Source organism: Microtus oregoni, unplaced genomic scaffold (assembly GCF_018167655.1).
Source record: "Microtus oregoni isolate MIOR12 unplaced genomic scaffold, Mior012 000063F_ref0000156, whole genome shotgun sequence".
Lineage (NCBI taxonomy): Eukaryota > Metazoa > Chordata > Mammalia > Rodentia > Cricetidae > Microtus > Microtus oregoni.
The window spans coordinates 2050124-2069737 of record NW_024543873.1 but is presented as its reverse complement, the minus strand read 5'-3'; the positions used below and the strand labels follow the sequence as shown (position 1 = coordinate 2069737).

The following is a 19614-nucleotide window of genomic DNA, read 5'->3' as shown; positions in this document are numbered from 1 at the left end:
ATGGACCTCAAAGACATTGTGCTAAGTGAAATCAGTCAGCACAGAAAAGCACATACCACATACTCTTATTTGTTTGTGAAATCTCAAATAGTCAAAGTCCTAGCAGTTGAAAGTGAAAACAGTTGTTATTAGCGACTAGGAATGGCAATATGAGATGATGCTAAATCAAAAGGTAGAATGCTTTCAGTTGTACTGAAGTAATAAATGGTAAGTATTTAAGGTGATAAATCCATTAATTTTCTTGATATATAGTCATTAACACTATTTAAATCATTGCTAAGTACCTCAAATTACATATAATTGTAATTTGTCAAAAAGGAAGAATCCATAAGGTAGATAAAAAAAGGTAGGCAAACATTATGTGTTTAAGAATGTAGGACATTGCTGCTCTATTCACAGGAATTGGAAACAACTTAAATGCCCCTTAACAGAAGAACAAATAAAGAGAATGGGGTACACTTGCAGGGTGGATTATTATACTTGACTGTTAAAAATGACCTCATGAAATGTGTAAGCAAATAGATAGAACTAGAAAAAATTACCCTGAGTGAGGTGATTCAGACCCACAAAGATAAATATGGTATGTACTTACTAGTAAGTCAGTAATAGCTGTTATGTAAATGATAACCAAGCTAGAATCCACAAACCCAGAAAAATCGGGTAACTAGGAGGGTTCCATGAGGGAGACACAGGGTTCTCCCTGTGAGAAAGAAATAGAATATATTTTATTGGTGAACTGAGGGGAGAGGGGGATGGGAAGATCATGTGGCGAGGGGAGGGAACATAGGGAGAAAGAGCTAAAACTGGGGGGGGCATTTGAGTGGTGGCTTGGAGACCTAGTGTAGTGGGAACTCCCCCAAAATATAAAGGCAATCCTAAGAAAGCCTCTAAATGATGGGGAAGACAGAGGAGTTCTAAGTACCCATCTCTTGTCACCAAATGAACTTTAGGACTATATTATATCCAAATGAGTTGTTGTCTAAGAGGATCTCATGGAAATACCCAAAGAACTCAGGATGTTGGCAAAATAATAGCTTGCTCTTCACAAACTGACTGCAAAGCCCCCGTGCTAACAATAACACCCATACAGCTCACTGAACATAGAGAGGACTAGATGGTGCCTACGTAGAACTTTAACCCCCATGCTGTCTTTCATAAGAGAAAGTATCTGCAGGGTACCAAAAGGGAATATTTATACAAACCCAGCCACAAAACCTTTGATCTGTAATACTGCCTTGTGTGCAAAATATGATAGGACTTGGGTGATGAAGAACAAGAGATTCAATAACCCAGATACCTTGAGTAAAATCAAGTACTATTGGTATTTTAAAAGGCAGTGATGAAATTATTCTTAATGACATTCTGCTACACACATGTAAGTGCCTTATTCATATTCAGCCCTCATCAGAGGTATTTTCTCCTGCAGCAGATGGGAACCAATACAGAGATCCACAGCCAGACATTACATAGAATTAGAAAGACTGTGGAATATAAAACTCTAAATGTTGTGTCTCCATCAACTCCCTCCCTTGAGAGCTCAGGGAACCTCACTGAAGGGGAGACGGAAAGAGTGTAAGGGTCAGAAGGGATAGAGGAAACCAGGAGAACAAGGCTGCCTACATCAGCCTAGCTAAGCTCATACGAACTCACAGAGACTGAAATAGCAAGCACAAGGCCTAAATGGGTCTATACCAGGTTTTCTGCATATATATGTGTGTGTTTGTGTGTGTGTGTGTGTGTGTCTGTGTGTGTGTGTCTGTGTGTGTGTGTGTCTGTCTGTGTGTGTCTGTGTGTATGTATGTATTTTGGATTTCAGTTTAGTGTTTTTATAGAATTCCTGAGTGTGTGAAGCAGTGGTCTCTGATTCTTATGTCTTCTCTTGGAGCTGTTTTTCTTCAATTTGTTTGCCTTGTTTAACTTGAATGTGGTGTTTTGTTTGTTTTATCTTATATTTTATTTTATTATATTTTGCCATTTCTTAGAAGCCTGCTCTTTTCAAATGACAGAAAGGGAGCAGATCTGGAGGCAAGGGGAGGTGGCCAGGAACTAGGAAGCATAGATGGAGATAAAACTATAACAAGGATATATTGTATGAGAAAATAATCTATTTTCAATTAATGGAGAAAAAGAATCTATGGCATGGGGCTTCAGCTTCCTGAGTCTTTCCCACTCTTCTTTGCTTTTTATCTGTGTGCTTGCTCTATGTGTGTGTTTCTCCACCCATCCCTAATAAAAGTCTTTGTTCAAAAAAGAAAAATAATCTATAGCATATTGAAAGCTTACAAATATAATACTAACCAGATCAAATAGTTTGGGCCAGAACCCAGTTCAGGAAATTCTATTACCAATAACTACATAGTTTGTCAATCTATAATTTTATGTACATTCTTTTGTTTTATATTAAATGATCCTAATTTCCATATTTCTAGTTATGACTCATCACATAATAGGCAATATAGAAAGTATATGTTGTTTCTCTGAAGTACTCAATATCATAAAGAGATTTTAAAAATATGTTCCTAATGGTGTCATAGTCTCATTCGTGAATGGTTCTTGTAACATACAGGCTTGTTGCATGTTCCAGCTACAGTTGTCTCAACCAAATCTAAAGCTAGTCAAAGAGCAGTCATGTAAATTCAGCAGTGAAGTCAACAGCTATCTGTTTGATACTAGAAATTTAATCTAGTCCCTAAATTTTAAATGTTTTACTGTGTTTCCTAAGAAATTGTCAGAAATTAGAAACTGTATAGGATAAATTAATGTCAGAAATCCTTCACCTGGGACATAAAGAGGAACAATATTGTATCATCAGGCAATCCATTTCTTATACACACAATTAAAATTGGCTGAAGAAGTATTTAAAGAACATTGACTTGAGAGGTATCAAATTACTCGGCATCCTGAGAACATCACTTTTGTAAATTTTGACTCTGCATGTGGAGAAGTAATGAGATACAAGGCAAAGGATATCACCAAGGGACAAATAACTATCAGGTTACATATGCAATGCAAAATATAAAGTTTCTCTTGTGTGTCTTTGGGCACTACGGTAAGGAGTTAGCAATGATATTGGCATAATCCCATTTCAATTTCTGACACATCATTCTGCTTGCCATATATAGAAGATTCTCAATACAGGAAGAGGAGAGAGAATGATTAAAAGTAGGAAGGAAATCACCCAGAAGGCTGTTGACACAATGTAGCTATGAAATGATGAGACATTAATCTAGTTTCGGCTGCAAGGATAAAGAACCTCGAAGAGACAGACTCCCTTCCCGGAGTTATGCCACACGTCCACTCTTGTTGTGAAGGATGACACAAAGTTAAAAGGCCCGCATGGTTTACTTACACGTTTGCATTAAGATGCATGGTGATGCTTAAATGGTTGTTGGCTTTTTTTACACTGAGAGATAGCTGGGGATTCATAGAACATGGTTTTGGATGTGTCTGTGAGAGAATTTCCAGAGAAGAGTGACATATGGGAGAGGAGCTGAAAGAAAAAGACCTACTCTGACAATGGCCACATCACCTTCCTGTAAGCCGAGAGCATCTGTAGAATGAAAATGAAAGAAAACAAAGCTAGTCAGTATGCACAGGCTGTGTTCTTCCTGACCAAGTGTGTTTATTGCTACTGTCTTCTGTGGATATTAAACTCCTGATCCTTCAGCCTTTCAATATAGACATATCAGCATTTCCCTGGAGTTCTTCCAGGCCTTTACCACTGTTATCAAGAACAGAAATTGTTTCTACCTCTGTGCTTCTAGGGCTTAGCACAATGCATGAACACCGTGATATGGTATTCAGATGTTCTTCAGTCATTGCCCTAGCTATGGGGAATAATGACAGCGGACCATCTGCAGTAATTAGAACAGAGATCTCTGCAGAGAGATGCCTTACTAAATATCATAACTCACGACAAAATGGCCTAGACACAATAAATAATTGATTGAGGCATACGTAAGACTGGCCATATCCACACTCTGTGGAGTGGGCCACCTCTGAATTGCAACAATAGTTAGAGATCCCTGTGCCTGCGATTGGACTGCTTCACAAATTAACTTGTCTCACAGGATATTTATGCTTATTTCCTTTTCCTCTCCATTGCTTTCTATCTCAAGGGTACTTATTAGAAAATATATGCCACCGTGAATCCATCTCAGAAGGAATTTCTTGGTAATATAACCAATAGAAGGACTTCCTGGGTAATATAACTAACAATTAGGAGATTTGGAATAAACAAAGTTTAGTTAGATGAATGCTCATCCGATTTTGGCTGAAAAGGGTGAAAATCAAGGGCTTTTTGTGCAATTTAATTTTATCCCAGTCATCTCAAAGAGAATATAGTAAACAATAAGCTCTGAGATGAAAATATATTCTTTCTTCTCTGTATATTCTTAAGTGCACAAAAATAAACTATACTCTAACAGCGTGCAAACTTCTGTGCCAAAACTATTTCTTTTGGTTTTTTCCGTGTAATTAAATCATGTACTTTCTTGCTGATATTTTTAAAAGAAATGCTTAAATTTTAAGATAACACTAATAAAATGTGAAAAGAAGCTGTGTTGATAATGTATTCCTGGAGAGATTTCAAATTCAAGACATTTTTACAATGTGACTTGAAGTAACTCAAATCTGTATATATATGTATATATATATATATATATATATATATATGAAAATTCAGTTTCTCATCATTAAAGTTTTAATATGTGTAAAAAGAGCCTTTGATCTTGTTTTCACTTTTTTGCCATGCTCATCTGTTACTAATGTGTAAGTTCTTGAGCTAGAAATAAAAAACCTTCATAGCCCGTTCAAATCTACTGAATTGAGATGAGAAAGGGGTTCAAAATGTTGAAAAATTAGGAAGCTCCTTTTGCAATTTTCCCCACATACATAGAGGCATAAGTCTAACAATAATAACTATGCCTGTAGCTGTTCTATTGAGAATTTCAACCCTTGCAGAATGCAGTCAAATGTGCAGAGAGGTTCATAGTAGAAAATATATTAAATGGGGCTCCCAAATCATACACATGGATAAAATTCTGAACTGTTTTAAGTGATGGCTGACTCAATCGGTGATAATGATTGTAATAAAGTTTGAATGGCTATCTAAATTCTGATTTCCCTGAGAAGTAATCGTACAAATGTGTGATAGACACATTTGGAAAATAAAACATATTAAGCCAGACTGTCAATTCAATAATGATGATGGTGCTGGGCTTCTTGGAATATATAACTACCAGGTTATCTACCCCTGCAGCCAGTGTACACATACAACATACACACACACACACACACACACACACTCTACATATATACACATACATATATACATAGTTTTGTGTATGCAAGGAGACCTCTTAAAGTCTATACCTTCCAAGAATGTCCTACAATTCAGCACTGTAAATGAAGGCATTACCATTTGCTGGATGGGAATCTTGAGTCTCAGATTCCTCCATGAGAGAAAATTACACTTATAATAAGTAATTTATGCTGCAGGTAAGAAATAACGTGCCACAAAAAGAACTCTGTATTGGATATTTTCTTTGCATACTAGGTAGGTCCAAAGGGTACTAGAAAAATAAGTTTATCAGTAGACATCTGTATATGAATTCAGGAAAAGTTATTGGATCTTCCTTCATATTGTGAAAAAGAAAGAACTGGGATTTATTTGGATTATTAGTATTGAAATTCAGTAGACCTAAGTGTTCAAATTAGAAAAGGAGCCAAGTACCCATTTGCACTTTTATGATATCTCTTCTGATTTCATGACATCATTTTGATATTAATATGAAAAGAGCAATTCAAACATTTACCGAGGACTTCTGTCAATCATTTGAAATTAGGAAATGGATCCTATATCTTACTATAAACACGGAGGATATACAAAGTTTAATAATAAAGAAAATTGGAACCATCTGAAGAGAAAAAGGGAAAAGACAAGCAGAGTCACCTGTGTCTGAAATATGATGTGATGAGGACACAGTACTTCATATTGGTCTTAAAGTCAATTATTTCATGTGTACTTTTGTGGGTCGTGGTATTTATTCTTGAGCAAGGATAGTTGAACTAGTTCAGTCTTGTGTAGCTATTTAGTTCAAACATTTGTTACTCTTTGAAAGTAAATAACCCATTAAGTTAAAAGTAAGCATTGATTGTAAGGATAATATATCTCATCTCATTTTACAACATTTAGGATTAACATCATGAATCTTAAGAAATTAAATCACTTTGCAAATATATGAGCTACCCGATTACATGTGGGTTCATTGAGTCAGCAAATGTGCCTTTGCACATAAATGGTACAAAATCTGAGGGCTCACATATGAATAAGCCTGTCCTTGAACTCATAGACCTCTTAGATATTTTGCCTGTTTGCTTCTATAGATTGAAAGAAGGGGTAGAGTTGGTGGGTGGGGAAGATCTAGGAAGAGTTGGGAAAAAAGAGACTGATTAGAATATATTGTAGGAAAAGAATTGGCTTTCAATAAAATTATTTAAACAAACTGCATACTGCAATACAGTATAAGAACAACCAACAGTATGAGAAGCAAGAAGCAGATATAGGACACCGAGTACACAATGACTTAAGATGTACACAGGAATGTATGCTAAGATAGCTTTGGAGAAGGTGATGAGGCCCAAGTGAAGTGTCATGTGATTATTAGGAGCGAATTCAGGACAGACAGGAGGTGAGCCAGATGCATCAGCTATCACCAACTTCTTTGTCCTTACCTGAACATATTCTGTCGGGTTTGCACTTTGCTTGTCAATCCCATTTACTAAAACTCTGTTTCTCACTGTAGATACATATTTCAGATTCACATCCTTAAGAGCTAATAAATCTCTTCTCATGGAGATTATTGCACTCCTTTTCTACTAAGATCACTTACCTCTAATTGAACAATGAAATGCCAAGTCCAAAAGAACTGTCTTTACATCAGGCTGTGAGTTTCACTAGCTATGGAGCCATGCACCTATTATCTGGCCATTCTAGGACTTCATTATCTCATTTGTCAAATGAGCATACTGATGATACTTAAGACTAGAATTCTGAGATTATATAGCATAATGACCATCCAACTCTTTTTTTTTCTTTTTTTTTTTTTTTTTGGTTTTTCGAGACAGGGTTTCTCTGTGGTTTTGGAGCCTGTCCTGGAACTAGCTCTTGTAGACCAGGCTGGTCTCGAACTCACAGTGATCCACCTGCCTCTGCCTCCCAAGTGCTGGGATTAAAGGCGTGCGCCACCACCGCCCGGCTGACCATCCAACTCTTAACATGATGACTAGCATGGAAAAATCACTCAGAAACATTTCTTGTGGCCATTAGTATCAGTCTCCTTTCTTAGACTGAAATCTTCTTGAACAATGTCTAGAAATATACAGCATTTGCCTCAGGGTTTATAAATAATGAGGATGCAGGAATCAGCTGTTAAAATGAATAGATTCCAAAGGAGTTATTACAAGTTTCCTAATGGAACAATGGAATAGCAAGTAACTGAGGGCTTGTACTGAACCAATGAATTGTTTCAGACATATATTTACCTATAACCAAAATGTATGATTCATTTAAGTTTCAGGGAATTCTGAGGATACAGTACCATCTGGATGGTATGAGGCTTTTTAATGTGTTTAGTACAAAGTCTGTTTTTTTTATCAAATTAAATACATTAGCTGTGATATTTCAGAGCAGGGTTGAGCTGTCTTTAGCTTTGGTATAGTGTGTAGGCTCACACACCCAATATAAGCTTTTTTTAGATGTGCATTCATGTACTTAAGTCCCAGAGTGTGGAAGAAAGACTCATATAAAACAGTTTCATTATTGCCTCACTCTGACAATGGATTGACTTCGTTTTCCAGACAATGTCTCACTATGTAGCCTTGCAGTTATGATCTTCCTATTTACAAAGTGCTCCCATACCAAGATAAATAGCCATTATTGAAAGTCCTTAAAAAAAGGAAGAGACTCTCAAATGTGGGGTTGAATAATCATAACTGAATGCACTCTGTCTTCAGAATTTTAAAATTTAGCTATTCTGAGGCTTAGATACATACTTTTGTTTCAGATTGCTCATTCTCTCTCTGAGTCATATTGCTGCCTCCATGTTGTCCCAGGTTCACATTTGAATAGGACTGGGTGGTTTGCCATACATCAAAGAGAAATACAGAAGTAAAAGTGAACTAGTTTTGGCTTTAGATCTCAAAGGGGCTTTTCTGTTTCTATGTGCTCATGGACCTTTACAATTTCCAGAGAAATAATACAACTTAGATGATAAATAAATAAATATATATAAATAGTTATATATTAATAATTAATATATTATCATAATTAACAATCATATAATTAAATGTTGTATAATATATAATTATATAAATATAAAATATATAATTATTATAATTAGTGATGGTTTAATTCAAATATTGTATATTTATATGTATTATATATTTATATATTATATATCTTTATATATTATATAATATACCATATACAATTAATATAATTAATAACATAATTAAGTATATTATTAATTAATTAATATATTATTTGCTTTTATAAGCTGTTTGTTTGCAGTTTTATCTTAAGTATTTTCCTCTAAATTGACAAAGCAGTATCTGTTCACACTTTAAATCAAATTTATGGGTACCTAGCTATTTTTAACAGCATACAAATAATTCTTAAACTTTGACAATTTTGGCATTCTTAGAAAGGGTGATTTTTTTTCAAATCATCTTAGAAATCACATTTATGAAAGTTTTCATATATAATCATATAATTAATATTTTAAATGAAAAAGTTACAGTCACCATTATAGGGTTATTTTGAAGATTACACATTATAGCTGAGAAGACAAAAATCTAAATAAACAGAGAGATTTTATAGTTGTGGATAAAACATGGCAATATGAGTAGATATTGTATTGAAAAGTGGATTTACTTTTGCACAAATTGACATGTTCTTCCCAATATCTATGTGGAAGAAAAAGGATCCAAAATAGTAAAAAACAATAATGAAAGAGAACGAAGTCACAAAAAATTATTTTCTAATTTCAACATACACTAAAAATTAAAAAAATAAAGATAGTATAATATTAGGAAGCAGATTGGCATATGTCTTAGTAGAAATAAGCTAAAATCCTCAAAATACATCCTTATATTTATGATCAACTAACTGGTATTTATCACAGTTGTACAATGAGTATAGTAGAGTGATAATTCCTTTTAACAAATGGTTTTGTGGTTTTAATTTTAATTTTTTACTTTTGGTTTTTCAAGACAGGGTTTCTCTGTAGTTTCTGAGTGTCTCCTAGAACTAGCTTTTGTACTTCGGTTCTGTGGTATTTTAATAGCATATGCAAATAATGAATTTACACTACTGAGAACATACTCAGCAACATCAAAATTAATTCTAAAATTAGAATTTATCCTCTCCACATGTCAGAGGTAAAATTTAAAACTTTAAAAATAAAAAGCTTTGACTTTGGGATTAGGTAAATTATTAAGTGCAATATCAAAGGTATGGTTGATAAAAGAAGATATTGACAAATAAAATTTCAAGTAAATATAAAGTTCTTGAGTTGTAGAAGATAAATCTTGATGTTAAGTAAAATAAGTGAGAAGCACAAAGATAAATGAATGCACAAAGACAATTGCATGTTTTCTCTCATATATGAAATCCAGATTTAATATGTGTGTGTATGCAGGTCATGAAACTGGAAAGAGGATCATGAGTAGAAAGGAAGAGATCCTAATGGAGGGGGAATTGAGAGAGTAATAAAAACTATAGGGTATGAAAGCTGGAGTGAGACCTATTGGAGAAAGAGTGAACCAATCAATGGGGTAGGCAGTGGAGCTTAGGGAAGACAAAGAGGGGAACTAATCAGAATAAAATATGATGGCACGATATGTATGAAAATTCTTTATTGAAACCCCTTAGATTAAGTGTGAAAAAAGCTAAAATTAGATCTATCATATGGACCAGCCATAACACTTTTGAATATACACCCAAAAGACTCTAAGTTCTACTGCAAAGACAGCTGCACGCTATATTTATTGTTCCGTATTTACCATCATTAGGAGATGCACCCAGGCTAGGTAGCTATCTATCTATATATATATATATATATATATATATATATATATATATATACAAGGGAATTTCATTCAGGTGTCATAAAATTAAACCATGGCATTTTAAGGAAAGTGGGTAGAAATAGAAATCATCACAATAAGTGAAATAAGTCAGACTATGAAGGAAAAATATCACATGATACAAGATCAACTCCAAAAAATCAGTCGCCCTCTTATACACAAAGGATATGGAAGCAGAGAGGGAAATCAGAGAAGCTTCACCTTTCACGATAGCCACAAACAGCATACAATATCTTTGGGTAAATCTAATCAAGGAAGTGAAAGATCTATTTGACAAGAACTTTAAGGCATTGAAGAAAGAAATTGAAGAGGATACCAAAAAATGGATGGACCTCCCTTGCTCTTGGATTGGGAGGATCAACATAGTAAAAAATGGCAATTCTACCAAAGGCAATTTATAGATTCAATGCAATCCCCATCAAGATCCCATCAAAATCCTTCACAGATCTTGAGAGGACAATAATCAACTTTATATGGAAAAACAAAAAACCCAGGATAGCGAAAACAATCCTATACAATAAAGGATCTTCTGGAGGCATTACCATCCCTGACTTCAAACTCTATTACAGAGCTACAGTAATGAAAACAGTGTGGTACTGGCATAAAAACAGAGAAGTTGACCAATGGAATTGTATAGAAAACCCGGATTTTAACCCACAAACCAATGAACAACTCATTTTCGATAAAGGAGCTAAAAGTATACAATGGAAGAAAGAAAGCATCTTCAACAAATGGTGCTGGCATAACTGGATGTCAACCTATAGAAGAATGAAAATAGACCCATATCTATCACCATGCACAAAACTCAAGTCCAAATGGATTAAAGACCTCAATATCAGCCAGAACACACTGAATCTGACAGAAGAGAAAGTGGGAAGTACCCTACAACATATGGGCACAGGCGATCGCTTTCTAGGTATAACCCCAGCAGCACAGACATTAAGGGCAACATTGAATAAATGGGACCTACTAAAACTGAGAAGCTTCTGTAAAGCAAAGGACACTGTCACTAAGACAAAAAGGCAACCTACTGACTGGGAGAAGATCGTCACAAACCCCGCAACAGACAAAGGTCTGATCTCCAAAATATATAGAGAACTCAAGAAACTAGACTTTAAAATGCTAATTAACCCAATTAAAAAATGGGGCACTGAACTGAACAGAGAATTCTCAACAGAAGAAGTTCAAATGGCCAAAAGACACTTAAGGTTGTGCTCAACCTCCTTAGCAATCAGGGAAATGCAAATCAAAACAACTTTGAGATACCATCTTACACCTGTCAGAATGGCTAAAATCAAAAACTCCAATGATAGCCTTTGCTGGAGAGGCTGTGGAGGAAGGGGTACCCTCATCCATTGCTGGTGGAAATGCAATCTTGTGCAACCACTGTGGAAGTCAGTGTTTCGGTTTCTCAGGAAATTCGGGATCAACCTACCCCTGGACCCAGCAATACCACTCTTGGGAATATACCCAAGAGATGCTCTATCATATGACAAAAGCATTTGTGCATCTATGTTCATAGCAGTATTATTTGTAATAGCCAGAACCTGGAAACAACCTAGATGCCCTTCAATGGAAGAATGGATGAAGAAAGTATGGAATATATACACACTAGAGTACTACGCTGCGGTAAAAAACAATGACTTCTCGAATTTTGCATGCAAATGGATGGAAATAGAAAACACTATCCTGAGTGAGGTATCCCAGACCCAAAAAGATGAACAGGGGATGTACTCACACATAATTGGTTTCTAGCCATAAAGAAGGGTCGCGGAGTCTACAATAGGTGAACCTAAAGAAGCTAAGTAAGAAGGTGAACACAAGGAAAAACATATAGTTATCCTCTTGGCTAAGGGAAGTAGACAAAATTGCCGGGGAGAAAATTGGGATCTTGGGGTGGGGTGGGATGGGGGTAAGGAGAGATGGGGAGAGAAAAGGTAGAAGGGAAGGAGGGGGGACTTGGGGAAACAGGAGGATTGGGATAAAGGAAGGTTGGATAGGGGAGCACAAAAGCACAATTCTTAGTTAAGGGAGCCACTTTAGGGTGGGCAAGAGACTTGACCCTAGAGGGGCTCCCAGGTGCCCAAGCTGAGGTCCCCAGTTAGTTCCTTGGGCAGCTGAGGATAGGGAACCTGAAATGACCCTATCCTAGAGCAATACTGATGAATATCTTGCATATCATCATAGAACCTTCATCTGGTGATGGATAGAGATAGAGACAGAGACCCACACTGGAGCACTGGACTGAGCTCCCAAGGTCCCAATGAGGAGCAGAGGGAGGGAGAACATAAGCAAAGAAGTAGGGACCACGAGGGGTGCACCCACCCACTGAGACAGTGGAGCTGATCTACTGGGAGCTCACCAAGGCCAGCTGGACTGTGACTGAAAAAGCATGGGATAAAACTTGACTCTCTGAACATGGCGAACAATGAGGGCTGATGAGAAGCCAAGGACAATGGCACGGGGTTTTGATCCTACTTAATGTGCTGGCTTTGTGGGATCCTAGCCAGTTTGGATGTTCACCTTCCTAGATATGGACGGAGGGGGGAGGACCTAGGACTTTCCACAGGGCAGGGAACCCTGACTGCTCTTTGGACTGGAGAGGGAGGGGGAGACGAGTGGGGGGAGGGGGAGAAGGGTGGGAGGAGGGGGAGAAGGGTGGGAGGAGGGGGAGAAGGGTGGGAGGAGGGGGAGGGAAATGGGAGGCTGGGAGGAGGTGGAAACTTGTTTTTTTCTTTTTTTCTCCTTTTCTCAATAAAAATATATAAAAAGAAATAGAGAAGATGGGTAAACAGGGCTGTGTATCGAGGAAACACATACAGAAGTTTGGTGTTACTGAGGAGGCACAGGTAGACTGGTTGTAGTACAGACTTGTATTAGGAAAGTTTGTGGATTGTAGAGGCACTGCAGAGAGATGGAGTATGTGAATTCCCATAGCAAGAGTGTCCAGAGGACAGATAACGTGTGTACTGGGTGGTTTTGTGTGTCATCTTGACACAGGCTAGAGTCATCAGAGAGGAAGAAGCCACAGTTGAGGAAATGCCTTCATGAGGTTCAACTCAAAGTCATTTTCTCAATTATTCATCAGCAGGCAAGAGCCCAGCTTATAGTATAAGGTGCCCTTCCTGGGCTGGTGGTCCTGGGTTCTATAAGAAAGCAGGCTGAGTAAGCCATGGGAAGCAAGCCAGTAAGCAGCTCTTCTCCATAGACTCCTCATAAGATCCTGTGTCTGTGAACTTTCCCTGTTTGAGTTACTGTTCTGACTTCCTTGAGTGATGAACAGCAATGTTGAAGTGTACATAAAATAAAACCCTTCTTCCCCAACTTCCATTTTTCATGGTATTTTGTCAAAGTGACAGAAACCTTGAGACAACATCCTTCTAATCAAAGAGGAACTGGGAACTCTGGTCCTGGGATTATAAGCAACAAGGTGGATGCTGGATTAGGGACATATACAGGACCTAGAAGGAAGGTAGATTCATTCCATAGGTGGAGTGTGTGAGGTGGAGCTGGTGAGAAAGACTCCTTGTGGTACAACTACAGAATGCATTCAGACTCTTAGTATAGTCCTGAGAAACTGACAGTACCTGGCCACACAAAGTAGGCCTGTGGATCAGAGCCCTACAAATGCAGAGGAAGTTTCCTCTGTAGAGACCTAAGAACAGTGAGGGAGGGGCCCATTGCTCCTAACCAGGTCCGGGTGTGGGGCCAGAGAGAGCACCTGCAGCTTCCCATTCCAGGAGAGGAGGGCACAGATGTGTCTAATATACACATGAAGAGATGACCCCATTGGGATCTGTGTTCTTATCCCATGACTGACATTCCCACAACAAAACATTCCAAACCAACACACATCTCTTGGGGCCAAACAAATCCCAGAATAAGGGCATAGAAAGATGGCACAGCGAATATGTGATGATGTGGGAATCTGCTCTCTATGTCGTTAAAAAGGAACTGTATGGGCCTATAGCAAGTTATTGGGAACAGAGCTAGGTGGGGAAAACTAAACTGAATGCTGGGAGAAAGAAGAGCAAAGCCAGAGAGAAGCTTTGTAGCTCCTCCAGAGAGCGATTCCAGAACTTTAGCTGTTAATCCAAAGCCATGAGTGATACACAGATTAATAGAGATGGGTTAGATGAGGATATGAGTTAGCCACAAATATGCTCTGGCTATTGGCCACACAGCATTGCAAATAATATGGTTTCTGTATGATTATTTCTGGGCTGAGCAGTCAGAAGACATACAAGCAGCCTTATTTCAACACATATGGACCAATCATGCTCTTTCATGGTATCTTTTTCAGAACCTACGTTGTCTCACATCTTCCTGTAACTCCAGCTCCAGGGAAGAGGACACCCTCCTCTGGCCTATACAGGCCCCTGCATGCATACATGTGCAGACTCATACACATTATGAAAAATAACATAAGTTTTCAAAAAGAAGGTCCAGACTGACAGTTCTAGGCAACAGATTTTCATCCATGGGTCTTTGTGTACCAGGATCCCTCCAGCTCCTGCCACCATCAGCAGTTGCCCAGTGCACCATGGTTTTGATGTATGTATCTGGACAGGGTCACGGCTGCTGTGGAAGTTCAGAAAGTAATTCAATTCTTTTGTTTAATTTCAGCTCAAAATTCCACATCACAGACCATTCTAGCAAGGAAATTGAGGCAACAGGATTGTAAAATAGCTGGACACATTACTTTCATATTCAGGTGTGGAGAGGGGAGTTCATTTGTGCTTACTACTTGGCTTCGCTGACGGAAATTTATTCAGTTGCATACAGTTCAAGATGCCCTAGCTAAGGGATGGTGTCTCCAATGTGGGCCAGATCCTCCTATAACAACTAACTCAAGACAACCCTCCTCAGATCATCCAGTGTAGATAATCTCTCACTGAGACTCCCTTCCCAGGTACTTTGTCTAAAGATGATAATTAAAGCAAACTATCCCAGAAGGTCAAAGTGCCTGTCACCAAGACAGAAGACCTGAAATTCATCCCCAGGATTTACACGGTGGAGGAGAAATCAGCCAATGAATATTGTCCGCTTCTCTCCACACTGGGAAGTTTCGATGTTTCTGATGTCCACAGGGGCAGTACCTGCCTCTAGCCCCAAGCTTTGTCAAGACCCCACAGCAGCAAAGCATAGGGCTTGCCTGGATTCAAGAGATCACAATTCCAGCAAGTTACCTTCCTTCCAATTTGATCTAGGCCAGCTCAAATCCGCTTCAGACAGTGTCTCACTATCCTTCTTTCCCTAGATGTTGGGCTCAGAGTTTGACTCTCACAGATTTACTGAGATGAAATCTTTCCTCTGTTCTCCCAGCTCAATGTGATCTCCTGAGCACTGAGCACTGCTAACACAGGGGTCCAAGACAGGAGACCGTCCAGTGAGAGTCACAGTGGTTTCAGGGCAATGCGGGCCTGAACCTTCTTTCTGGCCCAACCTAACCTAAATTTGCAGCAGTTACTCCTGAGATTGAAACAGTCCACCATACAGGTTTGGAAGCTCCTTAAGCAGGGTGATAACTCAAAATAACTTCAAGAACTCCCCCAAACTGACCAGATTCACTAGCACCATCCCTTCTAGAGCAAATAATGAACGCAGAAAGTCCCTCTCAGAGAAACAAAAGCCCAATTGCTAAGAAGACTCTCAGAGAGCTGGGCACGATGGCACATGCCTTTCTGTAATTCCAGCACTCGGCAGGGAGAGGCAGGTGAATCTCTGAGAGTTCGAGACCAGCCTGGTTCAAGAGCAAGCTCCAGGACTGGTTTCAAAGATACAGAATAACCCTATCTTGAAAGACAACAACAACAAAAAACTCTCAGAGAACACAAGGGACAAACAACACTAAGACCAGACCAAGTGTCTAGAAGAAGCAAAGGCCAGGCTAGCTACCTGGAAGGGGTTTAGACAGTCTGATCAACTGAGCCACCTGGAGAGGACAGGTCCAACCTGTTGAACTGCCCGTGGGCTGTGCAGATTGCTCCAGGTTTCCAGGCTCCTGTGAGCTGTCTGTCATCTCTGCTGGTATGGGCTTTGGTGATACAATTATTTTTGAGTCATTTCTGCTCCCGTAAGTAAACCCTCTCTCATATCCCTGCACCCCAGTAAAACCCACTGGCCCACCAAGTTGGTTTTTGGTGGCATTCGTACTTTGTTCTATCATGGGCTCTCTATCTGTAATGAGATGAGTGTGTTTCACCACCCCAGGAAAAGACTTGTCACACAGCACATGCAGGTACCTTGAGGGCACCTCAAGAAAACATCTCCTCAGATAACTGACTGGTGAGGTCAGGGCTGCCCAGAGTAGAGATGCTTCCTGTGATTAAGTACTTGTTTATACAAATTCTGTACTCCCTCTTTGTTGTAAAGAGGAGCAGCGGGCTGCATACCCGGCACCCGGCCGCCAGCATGGCTAGCTTTTGTCCCGAAATAATTACACGGAAACTGTATTCTTTTAAACAATGCCTGCCCCATTAGTTCCGGCCTCTTATTGGCTAGCTCTTACATGTTGATCTAACCCATTTCTAATAATCTGTGTAGCTCACGAGGTGGCTTACCAGGGAAGATCTTAACCTGCATCTGTCTGGAGTGGGAGAATCATGGTGACTGCCTGACTCAGCTTCTTTCTCCCAGCATTCTGTTCTGTGTAATCTGCCTACCTAATTTTCTGTCATATCAGGCCAAGCAGTTTTCTTTATTAGTTAACCAATGAAAACAACAGATAGAAAGATGACCATCCTCCATCACCTCTTGTATTCCCATTTTTGGATTTTCTTCAGTTAAAATTCAACCTTGAGTTTCAATGACATGGGGCCTTTCTGTATGATTCTGTGCCCTCTCTGTATGCGTGTATTCCCCTTTACCTCCAGGCTGCAGAATTCACGAAGAAGATGGTGGTGGGAATGTATATGACTTCTTCCCTGCCCATTTCTTCCCAAATGATTGCGTTGCATTTGTTCTGTCTGCTTTTGATTTTAGTGAGCACCTTTATTTTACTTAAACATTGACAGTTGTTACTTTGTGTGCCTAAAACTGCAGAGAGATTGAGAAGAATCTAGTTGATAGAAAAAAAATGCATTTTTCTGTTCCTGAAATGTTGAAGTGTGAAAAACAATAAGCCATTGAAAGGACATGCTAGATAGTGAGGCAAATTTTTGCTGCTAAAAGAAATTCTTTTAAATATTGCTTTCATGTTTATTTTATGTGTATGAACGCCTTGCCTGCGCACATGTATGTATGCCATCTGTGTGTGTAGTACCTATGAAAGTCAGAAAGGGTGGTGTGTCCCTCAGGAAGTGAAGTTACAGATTGATGCTAGCCACCACGTGAGTGCTGACCCCAGCTCTTCTTGAAGAACTGCCAATACTCTTTTAAACTAAGTCACCATTCCATTCTCCTACATAATTCTTTTAGTGTAAATATGTCTCCAATACTGTATGGAGAATACATATCAGACAGGATCTTGTGTATACACTGGCACGTGCCAGCGGCACCACATTGGAGAACCCGAGGCAGTTGGCCTAGAGTACAAGGTCACCCTGGGCTAAATCCCAAGGCTCAGACTCAACACCATGCATTTCGTGTTTACCTCTAATTTACATATACCTTAATGGTTCTCTAGTGGAGCTACAATTGTAAAAATGATGTAATTATTTGATTTACAATGAGCTTAAACAATTGTCCCGCTTGGAATTAGTCTGTGGATACTTATCTGTGATTTAAGAGGGCTTCAAAAGAAAAAAACAACACATCGAGCCCTACTGATACATATATGCATGCACACAGGTAGCACACACAAGACAGGTAGAAACACTTGTGCTGTCCACAGCCTTTTGTGCCCTGCGTCCTTTTCACCTTCAGGGACATCAGTTGCTGTGCTGAGGGTGATGGGATCTATTCCTCAGCAAGGACCTCAGGAGATGCATGGGGAATGGACAGATCTAGGACAAAGGTTTCCCACAGCTAAATTACACCCATACCTAGAATCTGCTCCCAGGCCCCAAGACCTGGTGGAAAACCTGCTGGATAATCATGTTTCTGTTTACAGAGGTTTTCTGCTTTGGGAACACAGTAAGTTCTGGAGTGAAGAGAAAACTTACATTCTCAGACGGGACAAAAATGTCCATTTTTTTTTACCTCAGGACTTGCTCTTGTATTGGGCTTAGCATCCTGGAAAAGATGTCCTGCTCTTGTCACAGAGACCAGAACATTCTGTAACATCAAACTGAACCCATAGGAAAACCGCTCCTTCTGTAGCTCGAGGTTACACATGGAATTCTCCTGAGGTGTGTGCATTCCAGGGTAGGGAAGACTAGAGAGGGTATATAGAGATATCTGGGCTTCAGAACCACACAGAGCTGACCCGTCTGGACCATTATCCTGTACCAGTTTGCCCAAAGAACACCCCAGTGACACCCTAGTATATAGAAACACAGAAATGGTTTGATCTTGGAAATCTAGAAGCCTGCATGAATTTGACTATACAGAAGTTCCAAGAGAAGCCAGCCCCATGAAGTGCCAAACCATGGAGAAACCTGCAGTGGGCCTGGAGCAAGACAGCTGACTGCATGGCACCCACAGAAGCAGGCCTAAGAGCTAAGCCAGAGGTATTTGTCTCTCCCTGAAGGGCTAGATGTGCTACAACAAGTCCAAGAGGGGCAAAGACAAATCTCCTGCTTGGAGACCAGACAGCCTCAGGAGGTTTCCTGTTTTAGTCATGCCCTTCCTCCCCAGTCATGTGGCACATTACCTGAGCCACACAGCAAACAGTGACATCCTCAGGTACAGCATCAGAGAACAAATGCCTCTCTGCATTATTCCTTTTGCAGCCCCCATTAGAGCCTGCCAGCGAAAGACTGTACTTACAGGTGAGTGGAACTAAATGAAGATCCTGTACCTGGGCTGGGCCGGGTTCTGAATGTCCAGCGCCTTTTCCCACTTCTAGTGATTCTGAGCCCTTGGCGTCCCCTCTGACTCCATGGATGGGAAGCCTGAACAGGAAGAGAAGCTGCCAGTGTTGCTGAACTCCAAAGCCTAGTTTTCCTGTCTTTGTCCTGCTGCAGTTCAGGGGTGTGATCATCCATGGGAGGGTGTGCCCCATACTTTCCCATGGGTACCTCTTCTCTCAGTGTCCTTACCCCATCTCCTTGGAGAGAGGAGAAAACAGCGCTGAGGGGTCAGGAAGAAGGTGGAGAGGATCTTAAGTGTTTACATCCTTCCTCATCTCACTTTTAGAAAATCCCGCTCCCCCATGTTCCAGGGGTTCAGAAGGAAATAGAAGCCAAAGCAGAGAGAATGATACAGCTGAGGCAGCAAATATGCTGTGTCTCCAGTGTCATCGTAGGTGGGACGGGAGCTCTGTGCACTAGTGGTGTATCCCAGTGCAGTGAACCCTGTTTTATAAGGAGAAGAGCTTAGAGATGGTAGGGTGACTGCCAGTAGTGATATAGAGGTCCTTTT

At 39.6% G+C, this 19614-nt stretch overlaps 1 protein-coding gene across 1 annotated transcript in view; it reads right to left on the bottom strand.

The window, feature by feature from the left end:
* Positions 1-19255, bottom strand: part of LOC121439817 (putative MAGE domain-containing protein MAGEA13P) — a 28314-nt gene extending 9059 nt beyond the window's left edge. The window contains exon 1 of the mRNA XM_041640439.1: positions 18905-19255. Coding sequence (XP_041496373.1) covers positions 18905-19255 — 351 coding nt within the window. The remainder of the gene's footprint in view (positions 1-18904) is intronic.
* Positions 19256-19614: the final 359 nt, after the last annotated feature.